At 49.3% G+C, this 17,067-nt stretch overlaps 1 protein-coding gene across 1 annotated transcript in view; it reads left to right on the top strand.

Annotated features, from left to right (window-relative positions):
- Positions 1 to 16,559, top strand: part of LOC126998894 (B-cell lymphoma/leukemia 11A-like) — an 80,630-nt gene extending 64,071 nt beyond the window's left edge. Inside the window, exon 3 of the mRNA XM_050861096.1 lies at positions 10,143 to 16,559. Within this exon, the coding sequence (XP_050717053.1) occupies positions 10,143 to 12,427 (2,285 nt within the window). The 3' untranslated portion in view covers positions 12,428 to 16,559. The remainder of the gene's footprint in view (positions 1 to 10,142) is intronic.
- The last annotated feature ends 508 nt before the right edge of the window (positions 16,560 to 17,067 follow it).

The following is a 17,067-nucleotide window of genomic DNA, read 5'->3' as shown; positions in this document are numbered from 1 at the left end:
CACCTCTGCACACCCACTCATCACCACCACTCCCACCCTCATCATCACTATTACTGCCGCACCCCCACCCCCATCTCCACCTCCACCTCCACCTCTGGCATCACCACGCAGCCTCACGACCCTCTCAGAGCAGGCCTACCCCTCGGGCGGCCGCGTTTCAACACAGCCTTGACTCTGGCCTTATCGCACGCCTAGACAAAAGGCGGCTTTCATTCCCTGGTTTACAACTCTGCAGCGGCGGTGATGAAGGTCGCAGCATCGCGTAGCATAAAGCAACGTTGGTGCAGTGCCACCTCAGAGGGAATTTTCCATAAAAAAAATAAAACTTTGTGAATCAGAACACCTCAGTCATGTCTCATGGGTCGAGAGGTGACCAGCAGGGTGGCGGCCGCAGAACCTTGGGATTATGATGGGTTATGATGTAGCGTGCCTGGTACCTGCCGGGGCGCCCCGCGGGGCAGTACCTGGCTGGCTCGAGGCCCTCGCCCACCTCATCCTGTACTTGGCCCCCGCCGCAGGGTTCCTCAGATATCTGGACATGATGGCCGCGCCTGCGGTTGTCACGAAGACGGAGCAGCCGCCATCTGCTCCTCCAGATTTATCGTGGTTTATGCTTGCTTGTCCAAGAATGTGGATGTGTGGACGCGTCGAGGTGCCGGTGGCCGAAATTGGCGGTGCAGCACAAGACATCGGCTCCGTGAGGAAGATGAACCGTTTGCTGCCACTAAGATAAAAGAAAAAAAGCGTGCACGGTTGCCCAGACAACTGCACTTTCCTGTTTGTAAGTGTTATTTTATTTATGGCGCCTCACACAGTGTTAAGGCGCCCAGGTCACGGGAAGGAGCGTCTACTCGCCTTTGTTGGTGCGCGTGTTCGTCAGTAACAAATGCCCCACGACGGTGCGGGAATGTTTAGAGGAGATAAAAGAGACGGGTTCTCCAGATCGTCACATTTGCCTAATGACTGGGTGGGTAATCAGTGTTTACTTAGGACGCACACCCCGTAATCACCTCTCTACGCCGTCATCCCAGACCCTCGTCACCGCCACGCACACGACCTCCCGTTTGCACCCACGACGCCCGAGCCTCGTCGCGCATCATCTCCACTTCACACTTGACTATCTCGTCAAGACCCGGAATTTCCGACATAAGAAGGAACTGAGCAATACATTCAAAAGCCTCCGTCAGGGCGATACCCCCAGCGCCTGAGTGAAGTCAGTCTATTGAAGCGGCGATAGGCCTAGACGTAATGAAAGGTTTGCTCTCACCCTGTAATTTGGGCGACCACTTGGGACGACCTCACCGATCACCAAGGCTGCCCTCCCTGTAGGCTGTGCAGGCTCCCCGTGGCCCTGCACCAGCCTACCGCCACGACCCACTACTGACTGGCTGAGACGGCGTTTTTTTTATTTTTATTCCAGAGTGAGGTGATGAGTGGCGTACAAGTTTTTACATGTTTTGTTTTATGCAGAAACAGCCCAAGGAAACTTTATTTTTCTTTGTTTAAATACTCAACATTCTAGTCTGCCAGCACAGACAAGAAAAAGAGTAGCAACAGTAGCTTTTGCGCGCCTTTCTTAATTATAATACCAACAAAAAGAAAATAGCTACATAGACTGAACATGACGAGCAAAAAGTGTGTGTGTGTGTGTGTGTGTGTGTGTGTGTGTGTGTGTGTGTGTGTGTGTGTGTGTGTGTGTGTGTGTGTGTGTGGCAAGTGTCTCCTGCGCGGTCAAGGGACTCGAGGCGCGGGAGCAAATGGTCTGAGCTGAGGCGGAAGTGTGAAGCATCGCGACGCCTCGGCCGAGATAAAGTCTCTCTGTCTCACTTCCTTGCACCTCCTTGGCCTTTCTGAGCAGGGAGGAGGAGGAAGAGGAGGAGCAGGAGGAGGAGAAGAAGGAGGAGGGGAAGGAGGAGGAGGAGGAGGAGGAGAAGGGTATACATATGGCACGTAAAGGAGACATACATATATAGACCAGCTCATTAACCCAGGCAGCCGTGACATGACGAATATCTCCCAATTTACATGATTTATACGACCTCTATTTATACATATTTGTGTGTATGGACGGAAACTAGGGCAGGAAGAGAGTGAATAAGGAAGCAGCGCAGTGGCGAGGCGCAGTAAGGTGTTTTGTTTAGTGTGCCTCCGGAGTTTATAGCAAAGGGCTGAGAGATCGAGAGAAAACAGTTACGCGCAGACGTGACGAGTTTATAAAAAAAAATGCTCGGACAGACACTACATGAGGAGGAGGAGATGTAGGAGAGAGAGAGAGAGCAAAAAACTTAACATGTGGCCACCGTGAGGCAGCGACGAACGAAGACGCAGCGGAGCAGAGATGACTGCATGCGCACACACACACACACACACACACACACACACACACGTACACGTACACACATATAGTCCTTCCGATTCTGAGGTAAATATTTGATCTTGATAAAAAAAAAAAAAGTTAAAACTAAGTCCAGTTCTATCGTAGCCGTCATCTGTTGCGGGAGTTAATGACAGTAATGCAAGTCGGTGGTTTGGGACTCCAGCGTTATAAGAAGACAGATTAAACTCGCCCAAGCATCCACCACGTTAAGGAGACAGAGAAGAAGAGAGATAATAAGAAGCAGAGGAATAACTGTCCACTTTTAACTTGCATCGTCACCGTCATCACGCCTTGAGCTGTGACTCCTTGTAACCTTGTTCACCCCCCCCCCCTTTACTCTCTCTCTCTCTCTCTCTCTCTCTCTCTCTCTCTCTCTCTCTCTCTCTCTCTCTCTCTCTCTCTCTCTCTCTCTCTCTCTCTCTCTCTCTCTCTCTCTCTCTCTCTCTCTCTCTCTTTATAACAACTGTGTGAACACCATCGCTTCCTATCCTCCCCCCCCCGTCACACACTTCTACCCTCGCCCCTGGAAGTCTTGCACCTCGAACGCGTGTCTTCTCGAGTCCTTTAACTCAAGGTGCTGATTAATGAGTCTTCTGGGCAAGCGATACACCCCCCCGCGGCAGTGATAAGGAAAGATCAACAATGGGGGAAGGCAAGGAGGCTGAAGGGCGGATGTCAGTAAGGGATGCGTGTATGGTAACCCGTCGACCTAAGGAACGCTGGTCCACGAACGGGTCTCTTTAAACGAGTGGTCTGGGATGTGAATGTTGCGTTGCTCAGATACTTCAGACAAAGGTCAAGAAGAGCTGCTTAACACATCATGTCTTTGCCAAGCTCACACAACAACACACTTAACCAGATAAAATGGTATACACAGATACACAAACATGCAGATCAGAGGCAGACAGAGAGACGGGCAGACGGACTGACTGACGGACTGACAGTATGAAGCAAGTTAGAGCAAGAGTTTATGTCACCAGTCCCCCCTTCAGCCCTCCTCTCCCCAATCTTAAACGCATTTTTTGCTTATACAGTAAACACATAGATACACAGACGTACACTTTAAGATACAGAGACAGACAGACGAACTAACTGTGAATCTGAACCAAGCTAGAACAAAGGTTTCTCATCTATTTCCCGGTCCCCTCAACTCCCTCCCCCCCTTCACCCCTTTCATCCTCCTCTCCGTCTCTGTCCCGTTGGTGATACTTTCTGCACGGATACACAGACATGCAGACAGAAGGAGAGACAAAAGGACAGACTGACAAAGGCGAACCAAGACAGAACGGATTTGTCGCCAGTCCCCCCCCCCCCCTCCCTCCTTCCCCTCCTCATCCCTGTCCCGTCCACCGATGCTAAGCTCTGATTGTGGTCTTTCCGGAGGTCCTCAGCCCACAAATGATGGAGAGAGATGAGACGTTCTGATTGGTTGAGCTCAAGTAATAATGCTTCTGACAGACTAATGATTGGCTCGAGTCACGTGATTAATCTCAAGCCTTACTGTTTGGTTGTCTATAGAAAGGAAAAAGATGTTCTCTTTCCCTATACGATGCTTAGATTTTTTTTTTTTTTTTTTGGTCTTCGTTTTCCTTTGTCAACAGCTACTTCTTTTTTTGACAGTTATGGGAGACTAAAGCGGAACTGGCGAATCATTATATTGCTCTGAGTATCATTATTTTTTAAATCTAACTAGCGTCCTATTGGAGCTTATATTGATTTATATTTACCGTGCGTCATGGCAAACCTTCAGGCCATCAGTTGGCAGTAAGTCATGATGCCAAAAAAAGAAGAAACGCTACTCCTCCTCCTCCTCCTCCTCCTTTTGGGGTCTCCTACTCCCTCCTCTATTTCGCGTGTATACAATTTGTGCTGTGACATCGTTGCGTCATTTATTTTATCCTCCCCACGATCACCACAACTCCAGCAGCCCTCTCCCCTCACCACCATCACAACCCGCTACTCCTCTTCCTCCCCAGCCACGATGACCAGCAGCACCCACCACATCGGGACGGGAGACTCACACTTGCCTTGTAGATCAGTCACTGCACTTCTCGCCTCCCGGAAGCCACCAGTCAGTTAGCCGCGACCAGTCAGTCAGTCTCCAGTGATCACCCACCGAGGAGCCGCACAGTCCATGGCCGTCGACGCGTGTGACAACGTTGCGATGCTTTTTTTTCTTTCCTGGACGTGTTTACCTTGCGGGAGTCACATCCGAAAGCAGTGTTGTTACGTAGTTTGCCATCCCGACGCGGCGCGGATACGCAAGTGCTTTACGGTGAGATAGGATGCTGCAGTCAGGTCCTAGCCGAGACACAGATAATCATGGGATGCACACAACCGCACGCACTCAACACACACTCACACACAAACGCACACACATTCTTCTTTCTCCCCCACCCCCCTTACCCCCCTCCCTCCGCTCCCCACATTAATAAATCATCTCATGTCTCAGCAGCAATCTCGCGCTCTTGTTCGACCATTATCGGCCACTTTAGAATGGCTACGGGAAAAATTAACTTTATTACATCTGTATCTGCACCACCATCACCGCCACCTCCCCACCTCCCTTGCCTCGCCTCTTCCCACACCCTCCTCCTCTTCTTTGCTTCTCCCTACCCCCTCCTCTTCTCTTCCTCTCAGCTTAGGGAAGAACACTCTTTTGTCTGGGAACGCGGTCTACAAGGCGGTAAGGCTGTTGATGGTTCCAGTTCCTCTCAAATACTGGACCTGCCTCCAAAACTAAGACCGACGCAAGCCTCCCTTCATACCTCGTCTCACCCCCTCACTCGCCCTTCTAACCCCTCCCTTCATACACCGCTCCTCCCCCATCACTGTCTGAAACCATCCCTTACGTAACCTCCCTCGCCTTCAACCCTTTCCTTGCCACTCCTTTCAGTACACAGGAAAAGGAGAATGACAAGAGATAGAAAAGAAGTGCGGAAGTTTTAGTGCTGAGAATAGACACGTGTGAGTAGCGAGACTAGAGGAGGATGTTATATATATATAAAAAATAAAAAAAATGTAGCTGCTAACGACCTACCATTTACTTTAGACGGCTTAATAATAATAACGGTGAGGAAAATATAATGATGAGAAGTTTCAAGAATGGTATAACCGGTTATTTCCCCCACAATGAACCACACCTTTTTTTTCTTCTTTTTTTTACTTTCTCTTGTGTAGTTGCATACCACTACGAGACAATATTAAACTAGCGATGTAATGGGAAGCAAAATAATCTACTCGAGTGACTTCGGTAGTGTATTATGTGTTCAGGAAGAGTATGGGGAGTGAGAGGAGGATAATATGAGCGCAGAAGAAGAAGAAGAGTGAAAAGATAAGGAAGAGGAGAGTGCGTGGTCAAATCGTGAAAGAAGAATAGGAGGAGGAGGAGTGGAAAAGGAGAAAGAGAAGGAGGGCGACCCATTTTTGAGGCACACTAAAAGAGAGGAGCAGAAGAGGAAAAATAATAGCTTGTCAAGGAAGAGAAGAGTAGGAGAATCGTGAAAAAAAAAATTAGTTGGAGGAGAGTTAAGGGAAAGACAAGAAGAGAGAGGAAGGAGGGCGACCCATTTCTGAGACGCTCCAAGTTTCTTCCCGAAGAGACGAGGTAAACTGACTCCAGACACGATTAAACAAGTTGGCGGCGTCGTGGCTTTGTTTTGCCCCGTGACGCCGCCGGCAACGCTAATTCCATGTGGCTCCCTGACTCCTGGACGGGGCGGAGGCGGAGGCGGTGAAGGCGAATGGAGGTTGTTGGGGGTGAAGGGATGCTGGAGGGAGGGTAGTGATGCCTATGTGTGTGTGTGTGTGTGTGTGTGTGTGTGTGTGTGTGTTATAATGAAGGTCTAACAGAAGGGAAGGCTTACCCATCACTCGCTGCCCACCTGCATGAAACTGTTTCTGTGTATCACTTGTTTAGATTTGCCCTCCAGTAAAACAACCGAAATCTCCTAAAAGTATCACAACATTATTTCGTCCACCTTGTAAGAAGATAAAAACAATACCTAGCTCTTTCGATAGTAATCTGGGCCATTGTTTTCTGAAGGAGTATTAGTTTAAAGTCGTACAAAAAAAAGTTGTATTACCGGTAGCGGCGGCGAGGGCGGGTCCCACTGCAGGTTTCATCCCACTGCGAGGCGGGAAATGTCACGAATGGGATTTTATCGTGACTGACCTAGACACACACGCACGGCGGCCCGACACACCCACCAGCCCGGCACACACTCGGGGGCTGTGAAATGTCATGAGCAGTCCGTTGCATATGTGACTTTAGGGTGGGAGGAGCTTTTTCATACTTATAATTGAAAACAGGAAGATAAGAGGGATTGAAATATTTCCCTCACGCACCTTGTAACATCCCAATAATACCCAAAAAGTAGAAATATAAACGAGTATAACTGTGTGATAAAAGGCTTCTGGGAGCTTTTTTCATATATACAATAAAAATACAAGAGTGAAGAAAACTTTACCTCACGCACATGATAACCAAATGCAACAAACAAAAAAAAACATATAACTATCCCAAAAAAAATGAGAACATTGGACACGAAAATACCTTATTACCAGCACGACTTCATGGTAACATTCAACTTTTTTATCTTTTTTTATATTTTCTAGACCATTCTGAACCTTTTGTCGGGCGAGTGACGCTGCAGCACCACCCTCGCCTTGTTTTGGTGGGCCGAAGAGCACGGAATGTGAGGCATCTTGAATGTTATGTCCAATATCCACCCCGAGAGCCCCAGCGTCACTTGTTTCCCCTCGAATATCGTTCAAAAAATGAGGGGAGAGTAGAGGAAACGAGAAGGAGTGTGTTATTACCCCTCGGACCCATACCTGAGCCAGTCCACCTGAGTGTTTTTTGGGAGGGAGAGCAAGAGGGGAAGAGAGGACGAGGGAAGTCGGGAAGCGAGGCGCAGGGAGGAAGAAAGGCAGTGTTAGGTGATGCTAGATGTTTTGTTTTTAGTTTCGACTCGTGTTTTCTGTGTTTGTGGTTCATCTCTAAATCTAACTATCTACCTATCTATCTATCTATCTATCTCCCTGACACTCCTATATACACACAAAACTATAAATCAGTTCAAAGCGACAAACACACCCTTTCCCCAACCTCTCACCCCCCCAAAATGATTTAGTAATAGATGTCATTTATTTTAACCTCCTGTGCTTTTATCACACACCATCAGTTTTGTATTACCTGGATCCTCTCGACTGACTGATTGTGTGTGTGTGTGTGTGTGTGTGTGTGTGTGTGTGTGTGTGTGTGTGTGTGTGTGTGTGTGTGTGTGTGTGTGTACCTGCTCCGGTGAATAAATCAGTCACTGCATCCACCCTCGCCATAGGTCACAATGATAAATACAGAAAGAGGAATAAGAAGAAAATGGAGGGTAGACTTTTTTCACTTTTTTTAATTACTACTGTGATTAAGATGGACCAACAAGACGGGGAGGACGAACGGGAGAGGAACAGACGTTGACCTTTTGCCGTGGACGCTCGCCAAACTCACCCTCCCCGCGCCGCTCCGTTAGGCCCATTTTCCCCCCTGCCTCGTCTCGGTGGTTAGTGCTTTGTTGCATAATTCGCCGATATCGATGTCCCTTCTCCCCTCCTACACCCACTCCCCTCCTGCACCCTCTTCCCTCCCTCCGCCCCATTCTCGGCCCCGTGTCCAGGCCCCGTCCAGTCTCCGCTTAGCCCCCGCCCCGACCCCGTCCCGCCCCAGCCTATTGTTGCCCCGATGACCATAGTGAAGCTTCCTTGTGTCACCTACATCCTGGAACGAGTGAGCCATCGACGATTCTACTGCTGGACGATCGCGCTCTCGCTCATTCGCTCTCCAGTCTCTCTACAGTCTCTCTCTCTCTCTCTCTCTCTCTCTCTCTCTCTCTCTCTCTCTCTCTCTCTCTCTCTCTGTCTCTCGATTCGGATTATCATTGTTTCTGGGTCTTTTTCCGTTATTTTGCGTTGGCGTAAGTTCTGTCGCATATTTAGTTTATTTTCACGGCTCTTCACGCTCCGTAATTCATGGCCGGTATTGGGTTTGTTCTGTGCTGCTGGTAATTAAGCGAAGCCGAAGTCAATGTTACGAGGATGCGGAGGGTGGGGGAGGAGGCTGCGGCGCGTGGTGAGCAGCATCGCCAGAGCTTGATTGGAACATTAAAAGTATTTGTTGTTAGGTGTTGATTCCTTTATTTTCGTATGGTGTTCCTAAAGTGGTTATGTGTTGTCATGAGCTATGTTTTGGGTGCATAATCGTGGGTTTCATTCAAGCGGAGGACGTGTTTTAGGTGTTCGAAAGAGTGCATGGAGTGTAATGCAGAGGTGTTGTGCTTACCTGGCAACGCTGCAGCCAAGACAATAGTGTCCACCCTGCTTCGAACGAGACGGAGCGAGACAATCCCTCATCCTGGTCACAACATTCCGCACCGCTTCCACCCTCATATGTTTTGGTCACCGTCTGAACGCAGCAGCGAGGAGAAAGCTGGAGCGTTCCTTCGCCACGGCTGCCGCGAGGTGTCACGCGCTGGTGATGCTGCCTAGTCATCAACCGCTATTTATCCGGCCGCTTGAGGATAGAGTGACCCTCGCCCGGCAAAGGTGGACCCGCACCTCGATCCCACGGGACTCTCGCCTTTGTGGATGAGGCCGAACACTGAGCTAGCGAGCGAAAAAAAAAGGTCACATCGGTCAGAGTAATCCTTTGTTGTGAAGTAATCATTTATATTACATTTCACGGACTGTCATAAAGCTTTTCTCTCGTGTCGGGGAGTAGCGGAGTTATGCCCTCTGAAGAAAGCCTCACGACGGCCTTTATTAGTGGCGTTGTCTTCCTGTCGGAGGTGAAGCGACGCGTGCGAGCAGGAACCATCGAAACGGACTCAAGGGAGGAGAAAAAAACTCGTAAAATAAGTTACCATTCCTCATCCTTGGCACACGAGAGAGTGAGGGAGAGGTACCTGAATGTGTTTATTGGTGGTGTCAGGAAAGTTTGGCGGAGCGTGGCGATAGGGGAGACGCGCCCCCTCGAGGCTGGCCGACGCCCCTACACACCAGGCGAGACCTTTCCCCCTCGTCCTCGCCTTCCGCTGTCAGGTGTCATGGTGTACGTCAGTGTTTTCGTTCTTATAATTCTTTCTGATTACAAGGATCAATAAAAACACGTTGGGAGATCTTTGCGACTCAGTTTGTGGCGCTCGATATCGGTCATCTTTAAAACATGGTTTGGTGCTGCCCAGACGCGGAGGGTCCCCGGCTCGACGCATTATTCTTGGTCAGTCGTATAAGTAGGCGGCATAGGGGCGAGAAAATTGCATTGTCCTTTCATGGTAGAATTGTATCGACAGGATGATGGCGCCCCTCGGGACGAACACAAGATTGCCTGAGGCCGATCCATTCGGACATTCTCTCGCCACTTATTTTGTCTCGTTCGCACCACCTTTAGTTGTCTCCGCACGACTTCCATCATAACTTTACAATGTTGTAAGCAAGGAAAGATATTATTATTATTATTACTACTACTACCACTATTATTATTATTATTATTATTATTATTATTATTATTATTATTATTATTATTATTATTATTATTATTATTATTATTATTATTATTATTATTATTATTACCATCATCATCATCATAATTAATATTATTGCTATTATTATCATTATTATTGTAAACATCATTGTCATTAAAATTACTTGACATTATGGTAATGTAGTGTATGTGTTTGGTGGTGAGCATTACTGACCATTCTTTGTCTTTCAGAGCCTGCTCGGTACGTGTGTGGCACCTGCGGCGCCGTGCTGGGGTCAGCTTGGTCGCTCGTGCAGCACGTCCAGTCCTCGCACGGCATCATCATCTACCAGGAGGGCCCAGGGGGCATACCCCTCACCACCCCCTCCACGCCGCCAGGCCTGCCGCGGCCCTCACACTCTTCCCCGCTGGCTTCTGTGTCTTCCACAGCCACCACGGCCTCGGGACCTCATCCACCTCCACTCCAGTTGCTAGACCCATCGAAGGTGGATATTACCAAGGTAGACATCACCAAGGTGGACCTCTCCAAGGTTGACCTGAGCAAGATAGCAACGCCAGTGACGTCAGGCGCCACCCCCTTGCCACCCCACCCTCCCGTGACGGCTCCCCTCCTAGACCCCAGCCACCCATTCAACCTCTTACGAATGCCCATTGGGGACGCCCGCGCCCCCTTTCCACCGGGCCTTACCCCACCCTTTGTGCGGCCGGGCCATGACTTTCGGATGGACCAGCTGCTTCAGGAGGGACTGCGCCTCAACCCCGGCCTGCTTCCTCCGCACTTTGAAAGGCCGCCCTTTCTTGACCCCGGGCTGGGCGCACCCCGCCATGCGGCGCCCACGCCCCTAAACACAGGCGGTGACCCAAACCTTGACTTCTACTCCCAAAGGCTTCGGCAACTGGCCGGAACCACCAGCCCCACCAGCTCCACTTCACCCCGAAAGCCTCTTCCAACTCCTCCTTTTTCCTCACCCAATGGCCCCACGCCCTCCAGCCAGCCTCCCTCCCAGACGCCCACATCCACTCGAACTGACTCAACATCGACGGCGTCCAAGCTTCGTCGATTCAAATGTATGACATGCTACAAGAGTTTTCGTTGGGAGAGCAACCTGGTTATCCACCAAAGACTCCACACGGGCGAGAAGGACTACCGCTGCCCCAAGTGTCAGGAGACTTTATCCACTCCCCAGTCAGTGCGAGCACACATGAAATCTCATAAAAAATCATCATCCACTGAAAGTAATTCTCCTGATTCCTCGCGACCTCAGACTGAGGACGATAATGATGAGGAAGAGGAAGAAGAAGAGGAGGAGGAGGATGAAGAAGAAGAAGAGGAAGAACCCGATGATGAGGACGAAAACCCATCTATTTGTGATACTGGAGATGAGGAGGAGGACATTGTGGAAGATATTGAAGACGATGAGCCTGAAGATCTCTCAACGACATCCAAGTCCATACCGACGCCCACCTCCCAGAGCGTCTCCTCCAGCACGGCGGAGAACCACAAGATGCCGCTCGGGGATCAGCGGACCGTCGTGGGGGAACTTATCGACAAGTTTGGTCTGGGCAACATCTCCGCTTATAGTGAAGCTTACCATCAGGCGCTGAAAGAGTCGGGGCGTCTGTCTCATCACCATATTGGAAAAGATGGAGAAAAACTTCATACAAACGGAATCGAAAAGTTAAAGTTACGAGATGATCTGACGAAGGGGTTGATTGGCTCCCAGCCGACCCTTGACCTAGCTCACCAAACACTCTTGGGAGCCTTTGATAACCCATATGACGCCCAGAAGAGGATTGCCGCAGTCCAGAGAGACGGAGGCCTCTATGCCGGGCTGTGGTTCCCCAACCTTGCGGGAACAGGAGCTTCACCAAAAGATATTTTTTCCGGCATGCCAACATCGGACGCCAATTTTTTACATCGGAAGCTGATGCCCGAGGGTCCAATGAAGCCTGGAGACGTGCCGGTAGCTCTCCCCAAGCCCGGCACCAGCTCGGGCCCCGGCACTCCGATCTCCCTCGTTCCACCAACAAAAAAGGAAAGCCGTAGAAATGATACATGTGAGTTTTGTGGCAAAGTGTTCAAGAACTGCTCGAATCTCACTGTGCACCGACGCTCACACACCGGGGAGAAACCTTACAAGTGTGACCTGTGCAGCTACGCGTGTGCCCAGAGCTCCAAGCTGACGCGGCACATGAAGACACACGGCCGCATGGGCAAGGACGTGTACCGCTGTCGGTTCTGTGACATGCCGTTCAGTGTGGCATCAACTCTAGAAAAACATATGAGGAAATGTGTTGTTAATCAAAACAAGAAAGGCTTGTTCCCACCCCTCTCCACCGGTGGCCACGAGGGTCTGGACTCCTATAAGGGACTCCACTTCACGCCCGTCATCAGCGATGATTCTTCCAAGTCCGGCAGTTTGTTCTCTCCCCACTTCAACACCTCCACCACCGCCGCCAACACCTCGAATGACGATACAGGAGATTCATCAAACCTGTCGGGCCCCGGATCTTGAGAATGGGCCCCCATGGCAGCCCCCCAATTGCCGCCGCCAGGAAGCCAGGGACTAGCTCCTCCTGCTATGCGATTCCCGAGGGCACCCACCCACCCTTGGGTCCCGCCTGGTCGCCCACCACCACCACCACTTCTGCTGCGGGGAGTGACTGGCCCCATGGCTCCCTCTGCTCCTCCCTGGACTCCACCTGTGACGCCGCGGCCACCGGGGACGCCACCCAGCACCCCGGGCCCGGTGTCGACCACTTGACCGGCGGCGGCGATAGCAGCGGCAGGGCGGGCGGCAAGCCCGCACATTCCCACACCTCGCGTCACGTGACTTCCCCATGAGCGGTGCCCTTCCTGCCCTCCCGTGGTTTAGGGCGCCTCAACAAGCTAGTCCTGTGTGTTGTGCGACGGTGACGGCAGCAGCAGCAGCAGCCCGCCCACACTTGGCCCATTGTTCCTATTGATGTTATATGTTGTGTAGTGTGTGTTGTCCTACCATGACTGGTCACAACAGTGACAGAAGGTGCGCTTACCCTTTGATGTGTCTGCCACCGTCAGCTGACCCCAGCTGATATAAACACTAGTTGATTGTAACCAACTGTGCGTGCGCCGGTGTTACCATCTGTTGATTCTTACCGGTGCTACGAAAGTTCTTCAGCAAGTCAGCCACGATGAGCCTGTATTACTTATGCACTTAATCGATGGGAGATGGATCAGACTACCAACCAGTTACCGTGTCTAAGCTACATGAGGCTTCTAGATTATCATTACGCAGTTTCTTGCTCAATACTGTGATGCGACATACAAGGAACTAAGCACTATGAGGCAAAGAACGAGGCCCAGATGATCTCTTCAGCTGTGTTAATTCACCAGATATTTTGAGTTGTGTATTTGGCTGATCTAGGGAGCTTGTTATTGTGTTGTTAATATTTTTAGAGAAAGAAGAGGAATAGAGTAGCTATTTGGTGCAAAGATGGCGCCCCTTCACCTCAGGGATGCCAACACTGTCTGCGCGGGTGGTTGCCGGTACTGCAACAACTGTAAAGTGAGGTTTCATCCGTTACGTTGTTTTAGCCAGAACACTCCTCTGAGTAGTGTGGCCGCTATTGGTCATGATCCTCGGCTAACGTAGTATTCTTATCATTTTCAAATCTAAAACTATAGTTTCACTTGACATTTTTCATTAACATGGAAGAAAAATCTTATAAATTAATACCACCGAGTGTGTTCTGGAGGAAGCAGGTGGCCGGCGCCGCATTGTCCCGACGCCCACGTTGTTCCAGCCAGCGCAGGTTTGCACTCAGAACCGGATCTTCGGGTTTCCTGCAAAAAATCGAACGGTCAAGCGACGCGTTGCTCTCTGTCATCCATATTTTATTTGGTGTGATTCAACCAAAGCAACTTACTGTTAGTACACTGACTCCAGACGACACTGTTCCCAACAAGTAAGAATAGAGGCGGCTCAGTGACCTGAAATGGAAAAAATACAAAAATGTTGATGAATTAATTATTTTAAAGAAAATCTAAACTCGTCATATACATCTCTCCCCGCCCCAGCGGCCTAGGAGTTGCTGGGGCGGGGTGGGGCCGCGAGTGGTCTGCTACCCACGCGGGGCAGCAGGGCCGGACAGGTGACGCAGGGCAGGGGGCGGGGCCGCACGTGGTGGGACGGCCTTGACAAACTGTGTAATAATGTCATGTAATTTTTTTCAATCTTTTTTTTTTTTCTTTTTTTTTCATCGTTCCTTTCCGAGGCCAGGCATGTCCGAGCGGCGCCACGCCCTCCTGGGTCACCGGGCCCCAGTATCACCAGTGCTGGGTGCCCGCGCCGCGCGCTCCTCCGCCGCCGCCGCCGCCGTTTGGCCACGCTTGTTTGGGTTAAGCCGTTCACTTCCTTGTTTCACCCTATGGCAGTTTACTTTTATTTCATTGTGTATTGTTATTCTCGCGTGTTTTTTGTTCCCTTGGCTCCCCGCCGCCAGAAGACAGACACGCGTGCCTCGTCTCTGGCTCCATCAGTATTATCTTGTTTTGTATTCATTTCTTGTTTTTCTTTCGCTTTCCTTCGTTCATTGACGTTCGCGTAAAAGAACGTTTTAGAAAGAGCGTTCCAGCTGCTATACAGATATTTTTGTTTGCACTGACAACATTCCTTTATTATTTACTTTGATTGCTAAAGGTTATTTTCGTTAAATGTTGTGTTTCTTTTCATATTAATTAGTTATGTTTTGATATTTTGCTTTCGTTAATCCGCCCAAAATACAACAAAAAAACATCTGTTGATATATTCTGGAGAAGGTTAGAGTGTGCCATATTAGGAAGGCTTTCATCTGTTGATACGCAGTGCGAGGTGTTACTTGACCTCCAGCCAAAATTATCATTGTGCTAACTTCATATGATTGCAAACTGCATCATTTTCTGTCAAAAATTAGCAAAGATTTATATTCTGTCTCATCTTTGCCTTTACTTTCAACTCTCTTAGTGGGAGCATTGGTTACCTGGGCTTTAATTTGTCTGCTTCCAAGGGGACGGCTTCCGAGCTGTGGTGGCTTCCGGCTTCCCCTTGTGTAGCCTGAGGGCGCCGTCGCGGTGGCCTCGGGCCCTGTGTGGGCGAGGCCTAGGCCCGCCCAGCCGAGGCGCCCTCAACTCTCTCGAACGTGGCTTTCGAGCTTCTCATAATGTGAGCTTCATAATGTCCACAGTATGGGGCTGAAGCCTCTCATAATAAAACCAAAGATAACGACTAAAATGCGCCACGCCCACGTTCCCGCCGCCCACTAGGGGGGGCGGGGACGCGGCGGAAAGGCTGCATTTTGGACCAGTTCTACCCTGTAAATACTGTACATAAGATAGTTTATATTTGTATATGTAACTATAGATTATTACTGATATGAACTTTATCTCAAAATTTGTACAATTGATGGTTATGTCAACACTTCTACAAAGACCCATCTCTGCACCAAATAACTCACTGATTTTTTTATTTTGATTTCAAAGTGTTTTCTTGTCTTACTATGTTTTGAATCAGCAGTCTTAAAGATCTGTTGGAGATAGATCTAAACTGCACATAGGATTAATTACTATGGTGTCCAGTGGTGGGGACGTCGGGCCCTTCAGTGACCCGCACTCCCCCGGGGTAGGGCTGCACGCCACGCAGCAGCAGCCCTCGGCGGGGCTGCCTGCACGTGCACGATCAGGCGCACCATGTCACAGACCAGAAAAAGTAACACGACAGGGTAAGGGCTGGGCCACACGTGCTGCCTGCAGGACCCCGGCCACTCTCGGCCACGACGGACAGCCTGGCTCCAGGGCGGTAATGTGTGGCCATCGGGTGGTGGACAAGTACCAGAATGATGCTTGCCAGACAGGCGGCCAGGATGACGCCGCGCCTGCTTGGCGTCCCTTGGCTGGCTGCTGGCCACAGGGCCGGGCCGGCCTGCTGTGGGCCAGGAGGACGTGGCTGGCCGGCGGCTCGCTGCCTCACTCGCTCAGAGCTACCGTGTAAAACATCTGTGTTCTGTATTCTTGAATTGGGGTAAACCCCGTTGTTAATTGTATGCACAGTTTTTATTGTAATTAAGGTAGTGAAATGAAATGATCTTACTTGTAAAAAGATGACTGTACCGAACACTGATTTTTATTAATGTCGTTTACAATCACTGTGAAGCAGAAACTTTAGTGTCACTAATAAAGACTGAGAGAATTCCGTGGCGTTGCTTACCCGAGTGACCAATGCGCTTGTACCTGCTGTAATGTGCGCCCCCGGGCGGCGGGAACGGTGTTCCTCAGGGGGCACCGCCCCGCGGCCGGCGGGGGCGCGCTGCGCAGCACAAAGGGAGTAACTGACCATTTAGTTTCTGCAGTTTGAAACAAACCCGCGTGTAACATGCTTTTTATCGATGGTGCAACAAAAAAATAATAATAAATCTCTTATGTAGGATTCAGTCAGTCGCTCGATCCTCTGCTGGCGATAGTCACTTGTTTCCTATGTACGATCCAGCAACTCTACTAAACCAGAGGAAAGCGGTGGAGGACCTGTGCTATTTCTACGACACACTGTTCTCATCTATTTATTAGATTACAATTGGCGTGAGGAAACAAAACCTTTGTACATGTAGAGTTGAATAAATGTATTTATCTTCGTCCATGTTGGCTTTATCATAACCTGAATGTTCTTGTGAGTGGAACGGATACTGAGGGTGTGGCATGCTATGTGTGATGAAAATTATACTGTTGGTGATGCCGAGGTGAGAATTAAGCTGAAAATGGTCATGATGATGAGAACGAAGGTGATAATGTTAATAATAACAAAATCAAACATAGCTGTGAAGATAGCAATAGTAACATCAGCCATAATGATAACAATTATTATCATTATTATTGCTATTATTAGTTGTGATGATCATAATACGTATTATCATTTTTATGATTGTTGTTGTTGTTATTATTATTATTATTATTATTATTATTATTATTATTATTATTATTATTATTATTATTATCATCATCATCATCAACACAATAGTGTTGCTGCAATGCAGGAAACGAATCAGTAAAAAAAAAATTACCTTTACAAAAAAACTTTACTAATCATGACGTTTTCTAATCCCGAGAGAATGCACCCCAGGAATGGCTGACTCAAGAAAAATAGCC

Source organism: Eriocheir sinensis, chromosome 15, assembly GCF_024679095.1.
Source record: "Eriocheir sinensis breed Jianghai 21 chromosome 15, ASM2467909v1, whole genome shotgun sequence".
Classification (NCBI taxonomy): Eukaryota; Metazoa; Arthropoda; class Malacostraca; order Decapoda; family Varunidae; genus Eriocheir; species Eriocheir sinensis.
The sequence above is the reverse complement of the archived record's forward strand: the minus strand, read 5'-3'. Positions and strand labels throughout refer to the sequence as shown.